The 23,585-nt window shown below is 37.6% G+C and overlaps 1 protein-coding gene across 1 annotated transcript in view; it reads right to left on the reverse strand.

Annotated features, from left to right (window-relative positions):
- Nucleotides 1-23,585, reverse strand: part of MED13 (mediator complex subunit 13) — an 86,927-nt gene that overhangs the window by 38,668 nt on the left and 24,674 nt on the right. The window contains 5 exon segments of the mRNA XM_075074046.1: nucleotides 699-893; nucleotides 4,220-4,417; nucleotides 6,315-6,460; nucleotides 18,248-18,359; nucleotides 18,362-18,416. Of these exon segments, the coding sequence (XP_074930147.1) occupies nucleotides 699-893; nucleotides 4,220-4,417; nucleotides 6,315-6,460; nucleotides 18,248-18,359; nucleotides 18,362-18,416 (706 nt within the window).

A 23,585-nucleotide genomic window follows, 5' to 3' on the forward strand; every position in this document is an offset into this window, starting at 1 on the left:
GAGGCCAATAACGTCGATTTCCGTCCACACTAACTGTAATCCGATATGTTAATATCGAATTTAGCGCTACTCCTCTCATCGGGGTGGAGTACAGAAATCGATTTAAAGAGCCCTTTATATCGCTATAAAGGGCGTTGTAGTGTGGACGGGTACAGCTCTTTAAATCGATTTAAATGCGTAGTGTAGACCAGGCCTATGACTTTCCCGACTCTTGAATTCCGAGATTTTTACCCTGATACAGATTGACAACTGAAAACTACACCTCTGATTGCTCACAGATGAGAAAGTAAGCAGCCTTCTCCAACATTATAAAAGTGCTCTTGAATCAGCCTTCAAGCAATGTAAAGAGGCTGGGAATGTCACCTTTTCATTCCCAAACCAGAGTTTCTGCATAACAGTTACAATTACTGTCCACCCAAACCAACATTCAGGTTTTAAATTACAACCATTTTGCAAGTACCATTCTTGTACTAAATTAATATTTTTATAAAAAATTCAAAAGTGTTAGTGATAAAATCTAGTATATTATTACAATTCAAATAGTTTTAGGATTAAAGTGACAGTTAAAGGACAACATACTGGAGGTTACAAATCAATTGCATAGAGTGCTCTGAATACTATCTAAACATTCTGAGAGTTTATTTTAAGCAGAAACCTCAAGACAGTTTTCTTTTTGGGAAAGGGAATATTGACTATACCTGTCTGAACTTCCTCTGGGGACGTAGGCGGAGTCAAAGTTACAGAAGACATGACAGGATCCCTTGTGGAAACAGGCATTTGGTGGACACCCAAGCAAGTAGTTGAACAGTGAGAAACCCCCACAGTGCTGGGAGCAGGAATGTCTGTCTGAGGAACTAGAACAAAGCATGCTGGGTAGACCATTCGCACACCAGCTAAAAAAGAAGCACAGAGTCATTATATATATTCAACTCAGTCATTGAGTACTAGCTACATGACCAAATATGAGATTCTCTCTCTCTCCAGTCTTTAGGTTTTTGGTTGTTTTTTTTTTTTTTTTTAAATCACATTGCAATATTATCTATTACCTTATATATTATATGAGAGAACTAAAACAAGCCAGAAAACTAGATAACTTGAGCCCAATCATGTAGCTCCTTTCACTGTTTCATAAATAATGACTGAATAGCTGTCATTCTGAGAGGTTTGGTTTAATTATGTTAATGTATTGTAAGTACCGCAGTACCAGTGACAGTTCTTGTTCAGAGGTATTCTGATGAAGTCTAAAATCATTTTTCTATACAAGGTGTTCCAACATATAAACGGCTATTATGCCACCAGTTACTGCGATGAGCTTCAATACCATTACAAGCTCTCCTTTCTTGTAATTATCCTCCTGTCCACTGCTATTCTAAATGTATTACTTGTCAGTCATTCAATATAATTTACCCTACTTTTTCAGTTTCTCCAATAAAGCAACTTCATTCAACAGCAGCACTCCTTGTCAATTAATTCATACTTGGTATTGTGGCAATTCCACTTGGGTAGAAGTTTCTTCATTTTAATCTCTCCCACCCCCAAGTATTTGCTTCTTTGCTACTATTAAAAAAACAGTTAGCTACAGTAAAATTAAGGCATTTCTAATAATTTAGCCTAGCAAATAAAGGTCACGTATTTGTGCTGGCTTAATAGTGAAGTCAGGTTTTCTTTTTTTACATTTCCTTCCATTATTATTTTTAAAGACAAGTAGGGAAAAAGATTACCTTGTATGTCTTACTTATAGATTAAAAATTAAGCTGTTAATTATAGAAATAACTTGTACACTTAAGACTGTACTGTATGTCATCTGTACTACCATCTCTTTTCTGTAAAAATTCCGTCTCCTATGAAACTTTCAGTACAGGATCTCAGCTCAAGATAGGATATAGTTTAGGGTGGGAGAGTACGGACATAGGCTTTGTACAGGTTACTTGAAAGAGGGGGGAGATGAAACTGGTAGACAAAGTCAACAATTTCCAATATTTTAAACTTCCTAAAAAGCTGAAAATATATGCTGGGTTTCCTTAAATAGAAATTTCACAGGCTAACAAACATGATAGATGAAAGGTATCTGGGTATTCAAGTAAAGAAATTCAGAGATTCCAGTTAAGTTTACTACAGTAAGATCTCTGTCCTGCCTAATAGGACAGCCTATTTGATCCCCAGTTTTTTTACTCCAGTTCAACAGAGGTTGTAAGTACAGTGGGAACAATCACTGGGAATGTCTTAGATCATTCAATGATAAACTCTCTGGTCAACTGAAGAGCACTGTTGACTGGCTGTTACGGAAAGAAGTTATCCTTGGCCTCGTGTATCAAAACCAGATGCTCAATGCTAAGGTTTATAAAGGCACTCTTTACAATGCTGACCAGTTCAGCTCACTGCTTCCTTGTAGCTATAACCTATTTTCTAAAGTCTTAGACTTTAAACTCTTGAGGGCAGAGCATCTCTATTATGTTTACATAACTATTAGCAAAAAGGAGGCCCATGCCTCTAAATGCTACCTCAATTATACATACATAACGGAAAACTTGGGAACTAGAAAACACATAGGGTTCTAAGAGACAAGAAAAGATCCAAAATCCATCTCCAAAAGACTAATTTAAAAGGATTTAGAAAGGGTGATTATGCATGTATGTTAGTTTTCCCCACACCTTCAATTACAATTATATTACATACAAAACAGTAAAAGGACATTTAGATTACAAAGTCAAGCACTCAAATATTAGCAAATGCCAGATTCCAGATTTACAGCTGCCTATGCAACTGTAATTCAGCCTTCTTGTGTGTCTAGCCTGTGCACAAATGAGGCTGTAATCCTGTGGAAAAAGACACTATGCCATCATATGATTAAAGGTCATGATGCACAAGCCGACAAATTAAGCTTGTGTGGCTCACCATGAATTTGGCATTTCTCAACTCTTCTAGATTGTTTTTTTTTAAAACAACTGAAGGCAAAAATATTCTAATATTTACAACAAACAACATTCCCATCATGAAGCATCATCAGGGTTTAAACCCAGAGCCTTCACATTACAGCACTTGAGGTCCAGAAATAACCGTATTAGACGGCAACATTCCAAAAGCTCTTGACCCACAGGACTCTGCTGGGTCAAAAGGTTTCTGGTCAGAGATTAGCTTTGGAAAGTGGGGGAGGACACTGTGGACAGGCCTTAATTGTTCTCTAATGCCTTGGCCTTCATTTTAAAGCTACTAGCAGCCATAGTTGTGAAGAAAACTGAAGATGTGACCCAAGTACTGTATAACCCAGGGTAGGCAACCTATGGCATGTGTGCTGAATGCGGCACACAAGCTGATTTTCAGTGGCACTCACACTGTCCAGGTCCTGGCCACTGCTCCGAGGGGCTCTACATTTTAATTTTAAATGAAGCTTCTTAAAATTTTGAAACCTTATTTACGTTATATACAACAATAGTTTAGTTATATATTATAGACTTATAGAAAGAGACCTTCTAAAAAGGTTAAAATGTGTTACGGGCACACAAAACCATACATTAGAGTAAATAAATGAAGACTCGACACACCACTTCTGAAAGGTTGCCGACCCCTGGTATAACCAATGCAACCAGGTCTGCCCAAGTTTGCAGAGAACCTGAAGCAGTAGCTCAGAGAAGTGAAACATCCCATTCACCTCACTGGGTTTAAATTTAGATGCCAACACTGTTTCTTTAAATGTCAACAGTGTTAACTATTCCAGTCCCCAACTCGCATAAGAAAAAGTATATTATGAAGATCAACACAATCTACTGTGAATGAACACTCATTTTGCATAGGCCTTGAGCATCACATAGCAAGACTGAAGGGGAGATTTCATTTTTCTGAAGGAGCCTTAGCTTTCGAAAGTTTGGGAAAAAATACTATTACATCACTCCTACAACAGATTTCAGGACAGAAGTTTTCAACTGTCATTTACGTTCTAGCTATAAAAATGTTCTATAGGACCCAAAATAACCTTCTTACCTGCACCAGGTAATTGAAAAGGATTTGTCACTTATAAAATCATTTTGGCTGGTACAGCAAAATAAAGACAGCTAAACTATTTTCAAAACAGTGTGTAGCATACAGCAAAGAACAGAAGTCAGATTCAGGAATCTCTTACATTCAAAAGGTTTACTAGATCACTGTTTACCTTTAAAATAAGCCAGCTCCTACTTGGTCAGAGAATTTCAGTAAAGAAGCAACATGCATTAATATTACATACCTACAAGGACTTCCACAGCAGCCAGAGAGTCATCTTCCCAATCCATCTCTTCTTGTTTTTCCTCAGAACCCTCCTTCAGGTTAGATGTGATAGGATAGAATTGTTTCCATTCACCAATCAGCTTTTTTGTAGATGAATCTGAGAGTTTGAATGACTGTCCTGTGAGTGTGCCATTTAATCCAAATGGACTTAGGATAACTGGATATACAAAACAAATTATTTTAGGATACATCTAGAGAATGATTTGCACCTCCTCCATGACTAGGATTTCGGCCAACACCTACTACCAAATAATCCATTTTAAAGGACAGGTTAGACTGTACCTCACTACAGTACAGTATAAATAAGAAGAACCTTACACTCACATCTTAGAAGAAGAATTTATTATACCTCATTAAAATGTATATGTACTCAAAGAAAATGAGTTATGTAAGAATTAATGTACCATAACAGCAGTTAGAAGTTAATCCACCTGAACACCTGTGACAGAAAATCGCATCATGGATAGAAAGGAGTATGCAGTTGTCTGTGCACCTGAACAGGTGAAGGTAAAGATGAATTTGTGGCATCTGAGAGTCTGGTTTCACTTTCTTTGTGATAGTGTTAATTTGCTGCTCAATCCTCTACATGTAGTCACCTCCTCATTCTGTTTGTTACAATTAAATTATGATAGACATTGATCAGATTGACTACACATAAGGAAATATGATAGTCTTGCCTACATTAGGAAAGTTACCTGTTATCAATGGGCATCAGCAGCAGTGCAGTTAAACTGTTTCTGAACACAGTTTAACTGTAAACATAAAACAGAACAACCCACAGTCAGCACCATTTCTGGAACAGTATTTATAGACAAGGCTAACGTATTCCTGCACAGAACCACTAGTTATAGTAGCCAGTACAGGAGCCCATTCTCTAGGATAGGGGTGTCAAATATACAGCACACTGATCAGATCCAGCCCCCAAGCTCTCTCTTCCCATCTTCAAAAGGAGCCAGCCTCCACTACACCTCAAGCTGGTACCTGAGAGGGAACTCATGGGAAAAGCAGCACAGACACCAGAGCGTCTCTTCCTGTTCACTTTCTGATCCTATTGCTATGCAACAGCTTTTGGAGATGTCACTACACAGCTACCAAGTTTATTCAGTCCCATGTGTGTGATGTTTTATGCAATTATTAATTAGCTAATTTATATATGACCATAAACTTAATGATATACTTAATGCATGACATTTAGGAGGAGCTGTAGGAATGCAGACAGGGCTCCCAAAATGTATGAGTGTCACAGGTAATGTGCACCACAAGGCAGCCCTGTCACTGCTGCCAAAAGGCACCAGATGGACCAAGAAAGGGCTTTTTTCTTGACAAGCTTGCCTTGCTAACACTGCTGAGTCTGTAGGACTGGGCTCCTGCTCTTTCATCGCCCAGCCCCAACACTCCTGCTGCCACCAATGCTGACCCCCATGGCACTAAGCTTAGAGAACAGCTGATTCTTCACATCTCCACCCCTCTAACGTGCCAGAAGTGAAGCAGTTCCCAAACAGGAAGACAAATGTATGTTTCAGAGATGGGGAGCAGATAGGTGGAGCAGGAATGCCCAACTAAGAATGGGAATTCTGAAGTGTTGAGGGACATGGAGATTACAGGGGGTGATGGATGTACAGAGAGTAAGTTAATGGACAGGAAAGGATAGATTTATTTACTTTTCCAACAAGATCTTTAAATGTAATATCTAAACATCATTAGGTAAGGATTCTGCAGTTGGACTAGACCAGAAAGTTAGTTATCTGACCACACCACAGAATGAGTTTGACACCCCTGCTTTAGGCTAGTTGATACACCGGAAGATCACCTTCAATAACCTTCAGGAAAAAGGATGACGACTTAGCTGCTTCTGATCAGCTTTATCACAAAGTTTAAGTTGTGAGAGAACCAGTGGCGGAAAATGAATGGAGCAGCACAGAGTCATACAAATCCATAAACTTACTTTTCATTGCTGCCCCCTCTCCCTGCTTTTTGGCATCAACATTCCTTTAGATCAGCTGATGAAGGATTGCTAAAGAACAAAAGTATTGAAATAAGTCACAGAAACCTACCTTGGAAAGGGCTGTTAGACTGCTGGGCAAGGGTAAGATGTTCTTCACTCAGAAGATATACAGGTTGGTGCTGGTTGATTTCCACACTGGTACAAACATTGCTGTCCCCATGCAAGAAAAAGGTGAAAGAGCAAGACAAGTGCTCACTGGAAAAAGAGAAAGAGGGTAAAACAAATACATAGTATATTTACACTGAAGCCTTAAGGAGAATTGCTAAAGATATTAAATTGATTGTTTTGTTAACATCTATTTATCTTCACTGACTAAAAGATTTTTTGGGGAAAAGGGTTCTCTGATATGGATTCAAACACTCTGTCAACGAAGTTGCAAAAAAGAGTTCACACTAAACATGTTCTTAAACATCCAGAAGGTCATCAAACAAAGGAAAGATCACATTCTTGATTTCTCTCTAAAAGCGAAAGGAAGAAGAAAAGAAAGAAAAACCCTCCCAAAAAACCCCATATGTTGTCATCTTTGGATGTCAAAGCAGTTTTAAAAAAGATACAAGCTCAATCTTAAATGAAAATCCTTTGAAGATCATCTTTTAAAAAAAACAAACTAAAAATTTTGAATATAAAGTTTAATGCTGAAACAAGAAACAGGAAAAGTTTATAGTCACTTGACTGATAACTACTAACTTGGAAAAATGATTATGTTTTAGAATATTGAATTCAGAACATCTAAAAATTATCTTGCAGATACTACTGGACAATGCTCTTAAAAAAATTTAGGGCTTCTGTATAAAATATTCCCAACTGAATAACACTTTAGAAATTTCACTTCAAAGTTTCTACACTTTCAACATTTTCAATTTGACTGTGCCTTATGTGGCACGCAGCAAAGTCCTTTCAGAAAATTAATTTTTCAGTTTCCTAAACTCACCTCTACTGATTTAAATGTAATTTGTATATTATAGACAAAAGAGGAAGATCCTACCAATGTAAAAGTATAAATCACAATAAAATTCCTAGTGATAAAAGAAAATGAATTCAAAACAGGTCTCCCAGTTTCTGATGCATCATGGGTCTACCACGCACCTTCAAAGCAAGTTCAAAGTGTTAACATGACGGTTCTTTATAGATTACAGAATTTAGTAGCTTAAATTAAAGATGAGACAAAAAAAACATTTAAATGCCTCCTCAATACAACTCAGATAAATTAAGATATGATTTATAGAGTGTTAATACAGTGAATTAAAAAGAAAAAAAATCCAAGCATTATAGAGAGTCAGCAATGAAACAGAAGTTTTTCTACCCACAGAGATCAGACCTCAGAAGCATTTCTCAATTTTTACAGTTTTGTTTCTTTATAACCACACAATGGAATCTTTAAACTAAAACTTATTTCCTTGGATCATTTTTCATCTACATACAACTAGTCAGTCACTATTTTAGCAGGATTGATGATAAAAGTACTGAACTGCGGACACTGTTTTTTGTTTGTTTTGCCTTTAATTATGAAATACACTAATACCTAGCATGTAATTACTCTAGTTCAAATATGCCTACCTTCTTACAATCACATGAGAGTTATGTGGGATGAACCCCTCCTTTGAGGTGGAGTGTATGTGAGATATGCTTATCTGATCTTAATTCATAAGAAAAGAGAAACAACTCAAGATTCCTGCCAACATGCCACAGGGAGACCATTTTTCCCTGATCTGGGAAATTAAAGAATCTCTGATATGGTAGATTTAAAACGAAAAAACAAAAATACATGATATAAAGCAGGCCAACTTGTGAGCCACACAAGCACCAACTTAATTCAAATGCTGCAAGAAGTGAAAGCAACAAGGACAGTCACTTCTGATGCCAAAGTGAAAAGCAGAACAATCATATGTTCAGAGAGATAGATACCCTAAATTTGCACAGGACAAAATTTAAGTCCCATTAAGCTGTTCAATGCCACATGGAGAATGTAAGTCAAGGAGACCATTAAGAATCCACCTCCTAAGCAACTGAATGAGGGTGTAATGCCCATCCAAAAGGAAGGTTATACCAAGCATCTGCTAAGTCTTCATTCAAGAAAACACAAGCAAGAAAAAGTAATTCAAACTGGTGCTTTACTGAAAATCCAAATGGAAAACTATTTCCACTTTATTATACATGAATTACAATATTCTAAAGATGGCCTGATGAACCTCATTTAACAACTGCAAGGCTTCTGCACCTCAGATCTTGCTAAGAGAAAGAAAGCAGAGTAACGCCTGCAACTCTCTCCAAGAGAGAACTTGCATGTCACTAAGTCAGTGAGGCAACGCCTGCACAAGAGCCAGGTGATCAGAATACCTGAACTGGCAAGCCCATGAAGGAGGTCTGGGCATAGCGTGCATTCTTTCCTCACCTCATGAGATACTTTCATCTGTTAGCCTGAAGCAAGGGAATAAAAAGGAAGTTATGTCGTCTAGTTGAGAAGGCAAGCACTGAAGCATAGACACTTGGAATCTCTACATGAGAAAGAGGAAGATATCTGGAAAGCCCTACTTGACTAGTGTCTCCAATATGCATTGTTGCAGGAAACTCTCTTCTTCACCTCTTTATTAACTGTCATTTTCTGAACTTTCTTCCATGGAAAGTAGATAGAATCTGTCCTGGGTCTCCTGTTCTGCTTTCAGAAACTAAAAGTTTGAAGCTGTTGCTACAAGTAACTGCACATGGCACAGCTGAAGACTAGATTGGACAAGCCTTCTTTTTACCACTGGAAGGGTGAGGAAAAAGCAAAAAATATCCAACAGGATGCCCAACGTTACTACTGTGTTATTGCAACAATGCAAGACCGAGGGGGGGGGAGCGAGGGAAGGAGCTAGTTTAAACAGTTACTGTGCACTTTCAATGTGCCACATTCTTGAAAGACCACCACAAACTAATGCACTTGTGCAATTGAATATTGCACAAAACTTTAGGTCACATGTTTCATTTAATGGAATACTGTATCACGTATTTAGTCGGGGAAGAGAGGGCACAGTTTTGTAAATGCAGTTGTCCTCCAATTCCGAAGCATTACTAGGGGAGCTGAATGCCAGACTGAGAAGTACACATCTTTTAGAGACAAATATTAGCCTACTTAAGAACGCATTTCTATCTTTAATAGCAAAACTAAGAATTTTATAAAGCTAAATATACTAGAAAGTTCCTCACCATCTGATTAGTCAGTCTATCATGTTGAAGTCTTCAGTCACAACCAGAGAACAATTGCATACCTTTAGGCTGGGCAGCCTGAAGGGCCCAATGATTAGTCAACAGCCACAAGGGCTAAAGCAGACATTTTGGCTCCCTCCATCCATGAGATGCTGTTATAGACCCAACCAAGTTACAATTAACTAAATAATAGTCTGGAGGGGAAGATAGTTACTTTTTACAATTTATCAAGAAATTTGATGACTTTTCTAAGATGAAGCTAAAGTTTGTATTTTCTCTAAAATTATTCTTTTTGGAACATTAAAGTAAAAAACAAATGAAAGTGCTAGCTACTATAATGTTTCCTTCACATATTTATGATTTTAAAAAAAGATATGAATCTCTGAAAATTCCAGTGCATGCAGTTATACAGAGGATAGAGTTACAGAACGTTAGAAGATTTGAATGAAGTGAGTTAAGTTTATTATATATATTATACATTTTTAACTGAAAAACAAGCCTTTAATTTTTCCAATATCAAAATGTGACCCATTTCTTATGTCAATTATTGAGTTAATTCTACTGAAGTTCTCAGCACCAAGCTTGAATAGTACTAGGTCAGTGCTGAACCACATAGACAAATATGACTGACTAATCTGAGCTTGACTTGGTTTAAATGTTCAAACCTTACTCAAGGTCCACCCACAATCTTGAAGAGTGCATGATTAACGAACAATAGCACATGAATCACTAAAATTATTATTAAAAGAGTAAGTGATCAACACTGAAGTCAACTGAGTGTTTTAAAGTTCTCTATAAAGTATATTTAGAAATATTCTGTTTAAAAATTGTTTTTGTGTTTCTCCTTCCCTGCTACTAATACAAATTTGCACAAATCTGGATCTTTGTTTCCCAAGAGTTTATATGTTCCTGGTGCATTCCCACCACCACCTGAAGTCATAATCCTATAAAACAATAGCATCAACTAGTTACCGAGGAAGTGATTTAGTGTCAAAACAAAGGATGATGATTTCACCTGGGATGAAGGAGGACAGGAAAAAGATGTTCACGTAGTATAAAAAGGTCCTGCTTTTATAGAAATCTTAGTAAAGACTAAGAGGGGTGGAGATCTAGAATTTTCATGTACATGATGTTTCTGCATCTCCACTACACCAATTTCAAAGTACCCTCCTTGATAGAAAGATAATTTGTTCAACTATTTCTTAGCTTTACAACTTCTAAGTGCTTCACAAAACATCAGATGCACTGGAACCTTTAATCCACACTTCACTAAACTGTCCACTTCAAATCTGCACCAAAAGATTGGAGTCTCTCCTAGCATCAGTTTAGTATCAACTGCTATAATGAGGTCTTTAATGTGTAATATACACATAATAGCACATTTACCAGTAATCTATGAATATCAATAAAACACAACTAAATCACAGCTGACAAAATAAACCAATTACATTTTATCATATATCCTTGCTTTTTTTATTTGAATTCTTTAGTCACAAAACTGAGTAATTTGCCGAGGATTAAAGAGGTTCTACTGAAGTTAAGTTTACCAGTAATCTTATATGGTATGTAATTATCATCCCCATTTTACAGAGGCAAGAAGCAGACACAGCAAGATTAAGTCATTTTCTGAGCTCAGTAATTGGCAGAGCGAGAATCAGAAGTTAAGAGGTTCCTGTCTTCCAAGCCCATGCTCAAATCCCTAGAACATTCTGCCTATTTGGGGGTAGGAACTCTAGCTGATATGTTTAGGCTCTCCCATTAACATACCTCTGTTTCTGAATGCTATGGAATTTCCATCAGAGTATTTGGGTGACACTGGCCAAGACTCAGAATCCTCAGCATCAAAGCTGTGGGGCACTTTGACTGACAAGCAAAGCCATCATTCACTGACAACAGCAAGTGACCAGCAGTTCCAGAATGATGCATCATACACTGGCACAAGTGTCTCAAAATAGTTATTTTTAAAAAGGGTCTACAAGTCAACTCCTTTCAAATACATCAAGAAAGTTCTTTAAATAAAATAAAAAGATCAATTAGACTTGGGTGAGATTCTATTTAAATAGCCATCTCCATGGAGGATGGGGAGATTAGGATTTATTTATTTATTTTTTTAAAGGCAAGAAGTGAGGAAAAACACATTTATTAATTTTTTTCTAAATACAAACAACCTAAAACATACAGAAAGTACATTATCAGGGTTTTCAACTGACAAGAAGAGATGGCAATAGTCTGTAACATAAGCATCAGAGAAAAATAAAAGTCTATAGGAATTATATACCTGGTCACATGCTCAACATCATATTATCCCCTCTTCTCTTCTTGTCAGCAAAACCACAGGTGGTACGTTGAGCTAACAGAAGAGGAGCAGCTTCCTCAAGACCACCTGCTTATCTATTTCCCCAAGAGGAGCATTTGTGGAGAAGGACATATGGCTACAAACCTCACCGAAGATGATCCATGAATAGGTGCTTTCACACCCTGCTGGACTAATGACCCCAGGGCAAGGACCCCTTTGGACAGCTGCTTTCTCTGTGGCCACCCACATCTGTACAGCTCTGGTAGCACTTTTTAACATCTAATTTGGCAGCTCCACTCCATTTCTACTCCATGACAACAGCCCGGCAACAAGAAACTCCATGGCCTTTATTTGGGGTGGGAAGAAGCAGCATTTTACCATTTTTTAATTTTCATAAGAGCAGTTATTATATGAATATGAAGTTGGATTGTGTGTATCAGAAGCTTACTGGATTTGTATTGTGTTTTCTTTTGCCAATTAAAAATTCTCAGCGATCATTTAGATTTGTTTGTTTTGGGGTTTTTTTAAGTCTGGGATGGCAACCCTGAATTATGGTTCTTTTTTTATTTATTTATTGCAAAAGCTAATGCACCATCTAGTTCTCTAGGAAGAAAACACCACGTATGAACAACCTAGAATACTGTAGTAATAGACTGAATTAGCATGGGAAGTAGTATCAATTCACAATCATGCCTTTTCTTGCCCTCCGCTAGCAGCTTCTCTATCACATCAGGCTTCACACGATCTTTACCACAAGGCCTGCTGTCCACAAGGACACAGTGACCATTGATTATCAGTAAGCTTTTAAAACTGCTATACTTTATATGTAACTTAAGAAAAATATATATATTCACGTCCAAATGATTTAAAAAAAAGTTGTATGCCTTCTCATAAACAAATACTATATTTTTAAATATGAGATGCAAATATACCCAAACACTTGCAATTATAAGGAATACTTAAAAACAGTGGTTTCACGGCCCTGTATCTCAAATCCCAAAAACCAATATTAAAGCATGTATTTATATTAGAGCCTTCTTTAGTTATTCAGAATATAAATCTCAATTATCTCTTGATGTTCTAAATTGCAGCTTTCAATGTGGAATTTACTTTTGTTATACAAAATAAAAAAGCCTGGATAGGAACACAGTTTTGGAAGACATAACCAAACATTGTTCTGTTTGAGGATAAATATACCAATCTTCATTAAGTGCTTTGGCCTATTCTGGAACAAGTAAATACATTTAGTAAGGCAAGAACTATCTGTTCAAATAAGAAAATTCAGTATACGCTGCCTTTTGACATACTGGAAATTAAGGTAATTAATATCCTTTATATATGTTTGTTGTATAATACTGTTTGGACATTAAAAAAACTAAAATATGAACTTGTTGAAGCGAACTAAAATCCAGAGCCATCTCATTTTTCAGATTTTCCAAGTGAAGTCACAACCATTTTAACTTCTGTTAATTCAGACAAGGAAAAACTGCTTTCTTATGTCAAGTGCTAAATTTGTCTGCTAGCGGTCTCTGTAGCAACCCAATATTCTAAAGAGACAATCATGTGATCAATGCCCTCAGCTCCTGCTGTTTATCCTGCACTGTCCTACTTACAGCAGTTCTCAACTCCAGCTGTCTACAGTAAAAGGAAAAACATCACCTGCTCTCCTGCCAGTTCACAATGCCAGTACAGTCTCAGAGTTGCTGTAAAATTTGTTGACATTGTTTGATTTGAAGATAAACATAGTAAAAGGATTTGCATAGTAAGAAAAGAGAAATTATTTTTGATACAGGACATATTCTAAGAATATAGGAACGAGTGAGTAATTTGGTTTCAACACTCCAAATACTGAGGCACTAAATAAGAGATACCCATAGGACTGGATTTAGCTATCAGTGTGTAGTCCTAACTCCTCTGTCAGATGTGGAAGGGAAGAAGAGTCACTGCCAAGGCGATCAAAGGACTGAGATGAACTCATCCACCTACCGCCCCAACCCCAAAAGGTATAATTCAGAGTGACCTTTCTGAAGAGGGCAGCTATCTTGGAGCTATTCCATATCTGCCAGAGGGATGTTGGTAGTAGACAGCAACAAGGTACGCAGCCAAAAGAGTTGCAGGAATGTGTGTTCAAGACCCAAACTATGACACTCCCTCCTTACTTTAAAAAGGTAGTCAAGATGAACATTGCAAAAATAATTTCCCTCTAGAGTAACTTCTATTACACTGAAAATGTAACTTCTCAGCTAGGCAGCCAGACAAAAACCACAACATACCATAATGGGATTCACCATGGATGTAGGTGTGCAAACATAGCCACAAACAAGGCTATCCCTTCAGTTGGTACATCTGCCCTCTTCTTTTGAGCACGAACAGGGTGGTGAAGTAATTTGTTAGTTTCAGAGAGCTAGGACATGAACACCTTGAAATCAAGATGTAACCTAATTTTAAGCCTATGAGCCTTCATAATGTTTACATCTAGAATACTTTTTTCAAAGACTACTTATGGTTGTACAATTATGAACTTCTCTATTCTTTAGATTATATGATGCAAAACAATATTTTTGTAAAAGCTGTATTCTATTAATATCCAGTTTCCTGCATTCCAGGAGTAAGATTTAAATAGGATTACCTGTTGACCTTGTGCAGCTAGTTTTGTTTTCCATCAAAAGAAACTGTAGTTATATTATGCCCTACTGCCAATTTACACATAGTTTTTTTAAATCTGCAGTCTGTTTTCACTTTCCTATGCCTTACAACTGAGCTGCATATAAGTAGTTTCATTTTAATCAGAACTGCTTAGTTTAAAAAAAAATGCAACATTTAATGATGTTGCAGTTTGTGCTGTAAAATTCAGCAAATTGTATTTATTCCTAATATTTAACAAGACCCATATCATTATACATCAGCACTTGTTTTTAACTTTTATTTAAAAAATCAAGCTAGTCCTCAACAAAGAATCATACCTGGGGTAACATTTAATTAATTACTCCAATCTGATTTATTCTATGATTATGTTAAGTACCGTACAATAATTATTAACAGAAAGGCAGACCCAATAAAATGACAAGTTTCAGAGCATTCCAACCAGAGGGAAGTAGCAGTTGTGGATTTGGAATATTTAACTCTTCCCCTCAAGTCTTTCATAAGGACACAGGAACTTTTACATTCATAAAGTATACATTAGCTACTTGGTTTTCTGATGGCGAAAAATAGGGAGGCAACGTACCCTAATAGCACAGAGATTCTCACTTGTGTATAGTTTAGCCACTTTAGGTTTTGCCAAAGGTACAAGTGCCACCCAGAGGAAAGTTGGCTCACTTCAGTGTGTTTGTTTGGGGGGTTTCTTGGGAGAACGTACAGCCTATTGCCTTAAGGCTATGTCAATAGGAGATTTGAAGGACACAAAAGTAAAGGTAAGAATATTTAAAAGGCTAATCATTTTATGTGCTTTCAGTGGTAAGACTTTTAATGAATTATTAACTTACCTAATAAAAACTATCCAGGTCATAACACTTAATTTGGCAGAGAGGGTATCAGCCATGCAACTGTTATTTCCTTTATCACCTATTCATTTACAACCATAGAATCAGCCGCACAGGACCTTAAAGGATATACATCTCTACCCTGATATATCGCGACCTGATATTATATTAACTCGGATACAACACGGTAAAGCAGCGCTCCAGGGGGGCAAGGCTGCGCACTCCGGCAGATCAAAGAAAGTTTGATATAACGCGGTTTCACCTATAAATGCGGTAAGATTTTTTGGCTCCCGAGGACAGCGTTATATCGGGGTATAGGTGTAATATGAAGAGATAAATCTTTATTTGGTGTTAGTTTAAACTGATTTTGCTACAATTACACTCTGGGAACATGTACATCAGGATGCAATCATGAAGAATAGGAGTGTAACAATGTACAAAACTAAGAATTTGCCAAGTATTCTGTGTATTCTATGGAGCACAGATGCTCAATTTGAGAAGTACCACTAAGGGCTGGTCTACACTACGGGGTAAAATCGATTTTAGATACGCAATTTCAGCTACGTGAATAACGTAGCTGAAGTCGAATATCTAAAATCGATTTACTCACCCGTCCTCACCGTGCGGGATCGATGTCCGCAGCTCGCCATGTCGATTCCGGAACTCCGCTGGGGTTGGTGGAGTTCCGGAATCGATATAAGCGCACTCAGGGATCGATATATCCCGTCTAGATTAGACGGGATATATCGATCCCCGAGCAATCGATTTTAACGCGCCGATACAGCGCGTAGTCTAGACGTGGCCTAAGTTATGCAGGCAGCTAAATCCCAAAACTGAGATTTCTGAATGATCTTCAGAAAGGTTTCCCCATATAAAGCATGGAGCAGTAGGTCAATCTGGAGGTCAACAGTATGGTAACTGGCAAAGTCTGAAACAGAGTCACCGTCAAAAAACTACCTAGCCAGGTACACTTGGGGGGGGGGGGGGAGGTGAAGGGGGGAGCCAATACATCCCTCCCCCAGTGTAAACCATATTCATCTTTGGATACTCCCACTTGCTGTTACTACTACTGAAACACCGTTAGAGCAAGGGTGAACAAAAGCAATAGTTTGCCCAACACCACCTCTACACCCCCCTTGAGAAGCTGATTTTCCTTAAAAAAAAAAAAAAAAAAAAAATTATATAATAAAAAAAAAATCTAGAATCTACCAACCAGTCATCAAAAGGTACAGAGAAGTACTGCTACACCCCTTGGTAGAAGTGCTTTAAATCACAATAGTTCTGTGAATGTGGCATGCACCACATATAAATCATCCCTGTGGATGAGAGGCATTACTCTGTCATAAGTGGTCAGTTTGAATCTAGAGATGAGATAGGGAAGAAATACTGGAAGAAGCTGGACACAAGTTTTCCTGAAAACTATTCCTTTCTTCTCACATCAAAAAGTTACTGTGCCAGGTAACTTTCAGATTATCAGGTAGATATCTACATTTGCCTATTGTTATCAAAGCAAACACGATTTCTTCTTCTCTTCACACCTCTCAGAAGAAATAGTACTTGATCCAGCAGAAAGAAAAAAAAAAAACACCAAAAAAAACAGTAATGACTTATGATTTGGGAGATTATTCTGGGGTTTTACACACACAGCTTTTAAAAAGAGAGAGTCTAGACCTTAAAATACACTTTTCCATATTAATCTAAGCATGACTTTTTAAAACTAGCCCCATGTTAAAACATTGAAGTTGTATACTACATTCCATTTCACAGTAGTAAGGCATTTACTCAAGATCAAGATTATTACACAAAGAAGTTTAACAGAGATTGGTTAAATCAAAACTTTAGCCATTTCACTGCTGTTATACAGGTGCTTCCATTAGTTTTTCCAGCTGATACATAAAGTTAGTGATCATTACACAATTTTGACAACTTTTACTGGATTATGGTAAGATGTGCAGTAGCATAAACAAAGACAGATTTAAATGGTCCTTGGAATTACCGTTCCTCAACATTGGCCATGCCCATAACTATACACTCTTTTCCAGTGTTCTACATGTCCTGTTGCCAGCAAACATGAGAAAGGACGAGGGCAAGGATGCCTCAGAGTGAACAGAAGTTTAGGCTGAATAGTATGGCGCAGAAGAGGAAAGGATGCCTGCAGCTGAAGGACACATTCAAAAATTTTGAGTAGAGCGCATCAGCACAGAGGAAGTAAAACAGGCATCAGAAAAGTCTAAAATTATGAATGAGAAAGAAGCCTACTTTCTAACCTTGTTTTGCTATTTACTGTTAGGCAACATTGACAGGGTCAAGCCATTGTTTGAACCATGCTGAAAAACTGCTCCAGCAAAGATAAAAAATTAGTCTTTTTTCTGTCATTCATGAAATTCTGGGCACCCTTCTAGTAGAATACACTCCCAGACACACAGCCCTGTCTCTGTCAAAGGAGTGCTGAAAGTGGCTCCCCCTTCAAATGCCTCAGGCTAGAGAGCTATGTGTGGCTTATCCTTTTCCCATGTATGGTCATTAAAATGCTCCCCAGGCCCAAAAGCTACTTGCACAGAGAAAAAGGCATCAGTGTTGCCCTTAACTCTGAAACAGGCCAGTTATGTTATTTGTGTACCTCATCCCTTTTTTCTATTCCTTTCTGCGAGTCTCTGCTTCACCTTTATCTACTCTCTGCGTCATTGCCCAGAAATCTTGCCCAGGAGAGATCTGCTGCTGCTTTTGAGAGGATAGGCAAACATCAAGACATTGTTGCATACTGGATATCAAGTTAGATTCTCAAAAGAGAAGACAAAAGGCAAATTCTCTTGCAAGAAAATTTCAACGAATGTGTAGAAGTGTGGTCCAGGAAGACACAGGACCCATGGTCCCACACCAAGTTTATATCACAGAGCGTGCACAGAAAGTATGAGACCATGCCAATTAACCATTTTCTTCTCAGCACGTAGTTAAAAATCACCACCCTAAGCAGCAAATTAAGCAAGTGAAACAAAATTGAGAGATAAGATAGCCTACCTTTTATTTATAGGTTTTTCATCTTTCTCATAAGGCTTCACAAACCACTTCCCAATGCGCACAAAATTCCGGTTCATTAGACACCTCTCCAGCAGGTTGTGAACTGCTTTGAAAAGCAGAGTGCGACATTCGTAAGACAGTCCATTCTCCCATATGCCATCTTCCTCTTCTACAATGCAAAGGAAAAAGGAAAGCCTTTATGGTGATGTTTAATTTTTATGTCTATTAACCTTTTATTATTTAAGTATGCCAACTCCAGGGTTCATTTAAAGTTCACTTACAGCATAAGTGACATTCGTTCCACTATGAGTTTCTAGAATGTCATAATATGCAGTTTAAGGAAGGAAAAAACCACACACCGACAATCCAAAAAAAAAAAAAAACCCCGACCACTTACAGTTAATCCAAGAAGCATGAGGCCTAAAAATAGTGGACATTTATTAAGTAACATTCACTGTACCTTTATTTTATTAGCATAGTCAATATAATTATCTAGGGAAACAACATTACTCTTGGGTTTTTTTTCCTTTTCCACAGTAAACAAACAAATTAAAAGACATTTATACACAAGAGAAACACTTAACACCGCTACATTACGAATCTTAACACTGGCTTGCAAGTTGGTTCAGACTTTGCCTAGCATGCGCTGCTTACCCCAACAATGAACAGGCACTTGAAAATTATGCTCATTAAATAAATAATAATGGTCTTAATGTTTATCACCATGTTGTCCAATAATCACACTACAAAATTAAGACGACGGGGGGGGGGGAACCACAAGCTTTGGAAACCACAGCCTATCACTATTATCTGTCTTCCCCTTCTTTAACAGCAAACCTTCAAGTCTAGTCTCATAGCACAGCAAAGTAAAGGAACTTATTGGGGAAGGAAAAGTATTTACATCAGACAGTAAGTCAGTCTCCCTATCCACAAAAAAGCAAGACATTTAGTGGACAAATTTTGGCTCATGTACCAGATAACATAATTGTTCAATGCTCAACTCTTCAAAAACTTATGTAACCCCCGGTCTATCTTAATAATTTGGTCTCCAATAAATTCATTTGTTCTTCAAACAGAAGGACGGAGAAAAAAATAAAAATTAAAAAATAAATCCACCCCTTACTTTACAGACAAATCAAAAAGCAAGGAGCACTACCAAAAGACTAAATTTAAAATTCTAGTCTGGTCACTGTCCATTCTGGTCCAGAATCAGTGCATGAAAATACTAACTGACCCTAGAAGTTTTTGCACTGGTCTGCAGTTTCTAAGGCCTGCTGGCCACAAGATACAGAGTCATAATTATCACAATACATTTATTAACAAGCATTTTAACACAGCCCTCACTGTCTCGGCACAAGAATAAGATTAAGAGATAAAATATTTCCCAGGAAAAGGTAGCAAAAATACATCATAACCTCCAACAGCACGATGATAACAGAACAGAAAAGGCATCTAGATTCCTCCCCCCGCCCTGGTTCACAACTGTTAGAGAGTCCAGACAAGACAACTGGCATAGAAAATGACAAGAAAATACATCTGGCTGTGCTTTCACAACATAGCTAGGCTTGGATTTAGATTAGTTATTTCCCAATTAGAAGGCTAACAAGCAAGAACAGTCTGTTCATCCATCTCTTTTGTTTTTTACCCTTCGGTTAGCTTACCAATGAAATTGTACCTTGCATGACAGTTAACAGAGGTCTGCCATGTAGCTGGGCCCCTGAGTTGGTTTGGGGTTTTTGTTTTCTTTTCAAGACAGGGATCAGCCCCTTCAGTTTCATCTTGAGCCTATGAACAACCACTTCCGAATACACAGAAAAAAGCACTCGGAAAGGCAGTAGGAGTCCCCTTCACAATTAGTCTCAGGGACAGCATGTGGAACAGCTACAGAGGTGGCAAAATGGCACATGACTATGGTCAATATCTGTGTTTGAACGTAAGGGCACAATGTGTTTCAGCCACAGAGGAAAGGAAAGAAAAGAAATTTCTGGACAGAGTTTCTATCAGAGAATCGTGAAACAGATCTAGATATGGCAAGTAAATGAAAGCATCTTCCTATCTCAAAATGCTTACTATTATCAGATCAGCACCACTTTCTCTTTATCTGATAAGAGTTTAAGGTAGTTACATTTAATCCAGATTCTGTTCTCTGCCAAAATACTGGAAGAGTAACGAACTCTCTCCTTTACAGCCCCCCCAACTGATAAAGATGAGCACAAACATACTGATGACGCTGAAGCAGGTTATCTCACACCAATTAGGACGAGAAGTGACAAGGGGGGGACTGAGAGCCCTCTGGGAAGGTAAAGTTACCTATCACCATGTTCTGGGATCCCTCCAACTGAAATAAGCAGAGCTACTTTAAAATATTTCTTCCCAGTCACACCATGATAAAAGCATCTCCGGATCAAGAGTATCAAAGGCTACTGAAAGATCTAGTAATATTCACTACCAACAAACTTTGTTAGATCAGTGTTAAGGTTACCTAATCCTGCCATGTGCCATTCCAGAATGGGTGGGAGGCTAAGCATAAACCTCTGAAACCCAGGAAAGAGTTATGGTAATGTCTCCTTAACTCAGCCCTGTTTGAGCAATGCAGCCCAACAAGTCCCTGTGAGAGCTCATATGACTGTACCCTCCCCAAGCACATGGAAGACAGCAGAGAGGGTGAAGAGCTGTGAGGGGAAAACCACTTAGACCTTGTACTAAATAGGATAAAGTCCAAATTTAGGTCAGGCTTAGTGACCACAAGCTAGCTAAGGCTAAACTATACCACGATCTATTGAGAACAAACCAAAGACTTGCCATGTAAACATCTATTAGTCTCTATCCTTAGCATTTCCTCTGCCTTCATTAGGCTCTGACACACTTGTGGTACACTGTGATGTATGTGTGATATATGTGCCAGCAAACAGTTGGAACTCCAGCAACAGTGAAGCACATATGGCAGAAAAGGTGCACAGCAACAAGTGAATGAGCACAGATGTGAAGTTCTGGTGTGCACTGAGAATATGCAAGAGCATGAACAGCATGAGGCAACTTTCTGTTTCCTTTTCTTCACATACTTGGTCTGTGTTTGTATAGCACCTATCACAGTGGAGTCCTGGTCCATCACCAGTGCTCCTAGATGCTATGGTTCATACTAACCAACTAGTCTCTGAAGGTGATAGTGGCAGCCATGATGGTACAGGTGTTTAAAATGTAAAGCCCCACACCTTTCAGACATTCTGAGATTTTTAGAACCAATAGGGCCATTGTGATCATCTGTAAAAGCCTCCTGCATAACAATTTCGAGGGGGATAGATCCCCAATTATTCTGGTTCCAGCTACACTTACACTTCTCCTCAGATGGCAACATGAGCTCTGGCAACTTGCTACAATGACTCTCTGGATCAGTACAGCTCAAGCTAACCCAGTTAGGTTCAGTGAACACATAGGAAGAAGAATGACAAGAGAATTGTGTTGGACACTACACAGCACACCACTGGAAGTAGCTGATTTTGTTAGGGATAGGTCAGGTTTGTTTCTTCCCCCACAAATGACTGTTGAGAGCTCCAAGGAGCAGTTATATTCATGATTGTGGGAGACTTGTTTGAGAGCCATTACTTTAACTCTGTATTTCCTAGTTTTCAGAGGTTTAAGTTTATTAGTAACTGCTGTTTCAAGAATTTCAAAACACATATTTGCTTTAAAAGCCAACTAGAAAATATAGTAATCCACTAAAGAAACCAGGGTGGATAAAAATGATTTAAAAAAATTGATTTCTATTTAAAGATCGTATTTTGACAAAATGCATAAAATGCATCCAGCAATCATCCCTCCATAATGGCAACTATCAAACTTCAGAGCTAAGGGTGAACCATTCAAGAAATATATGTTTGCTGATGTTTTAAAGAAAGTCACACCAGTGAACTGGCGGAAGTCAATAAGCACTTGGATTCAGAGACTGTTGAAATGATAATCTCACTTTTAACAGCAGTAGCTTCTTCTCCCGGTGTAGAAAAAAATATTTTCTTCCTTTGGACTAATTCATGCCAAATTGAGAAATCGTTTTGGACCTGAAAAAAGCAGGAAAGCTTGTTTTCCTTTTCCAGATTATGAACAAACAGGAAAATGAAGGTGAAGACAACTGAGTTAGCTGCAGAAGCCAATATTTTAAGTTTCTCCTGTTGACCTGGCTGACAGTTGATTTAGTTTTGGGTTTTTTTTAAATATTTCATTTAACTATTTTAGTTAAACAATTTTAACAAAAACAAACCTGATTTTAAAAAACTTGAATGTTTAAATTAAAAAATTTATATGCTTGCTTTGTTCATTATAATATGTTTGCTGTTGAAGAAAAAAAATCCAAAATACATAACGTCATTGTTTTAGTTAAATAAAACAATATAAATGTCTGTCCGGTGATGTTCTCCTCCTAATACAGAATGGTAAGAAAATCCTCGAAATATTAATGATTAACCTGTTGAATTGGAGATGTTTATGAAGTCATTGGAAGGTGAACTATCTGCTTCAATTACCTTTGGTAAATGAAATAACCAAAACAAACAAACAATCATTCATTTTCTGATATAGCTGTAAAACTAATCTGACAAGTTTTCAGAATAAATCACTTTAAAATGTATAATGTGTTCCTTCTAAAAATGAAACCTATAGCTATCTCTGAGTTGTGAAGAATATGTATTAAGGTTATAACCACCAAGAATGCACTTTTATGTAGAAATCCATGATTAAATCGAGTCTTCCTGACTAGTGATTTAAATCAAATCCACCCCGAAAGAAACAATTTACAAGTATTGGTCTGGAATAAGGGCACTGCAATTGTTGCTCTTTACAAATTTAACAACCATATGTTATGAAAGTGTTTGAGCTAAGGAGATTCTTGTTTTTCTGTGTTCAGAAATTATGCAAATACATTTGGGAACGAACATCTTATCATACATGCAGCTCTGTAGTTCAAAGCTGTGGCAAACACAGGCAACATAACAGAACAAACATTAACCACAAAGCTTAATGGTATTGGACTTTAACTACACAATAAACTGCACCATTTCAAAGGTTAAATGACTGATTTCTATATAGCCCTTTAAGTGATCTCAAATTTACAATAAAATCTTGTGCATCAATTAGAAGCACCATTTAAAAAAAAAGCTAAGAGGTATTTTCAGTCTTTATGACCCATTTTGTTTTGGGGTAGTAGTCTACAAATAGGGGAAGGAAAGGTACAGAAGTGAATCTTTGCCACTATTGCAATAATTCACGGTCTTCATTTCAAAATGATCAAAAGTGTGCACTTGAGGAAGGGAGTATTTTTCCAACCACTTATTTTTCTACACATAAC

The sequence above is a fragment of the Chelonoidis abingdonii genome, chromosome 20 (assembly GCF_003597395.2).
Source record: "Chelonoidis abingdonii isolate Lonesome George chromosome 20, CheloAbing_2.0, whole genome shotgun sequence".
Taxonomy (NCBI): Eukaryota; Metazoa; Chordata; order Testudines; family Testudinidae; genus Chelonoidis; species Chelonoidis abingdonii.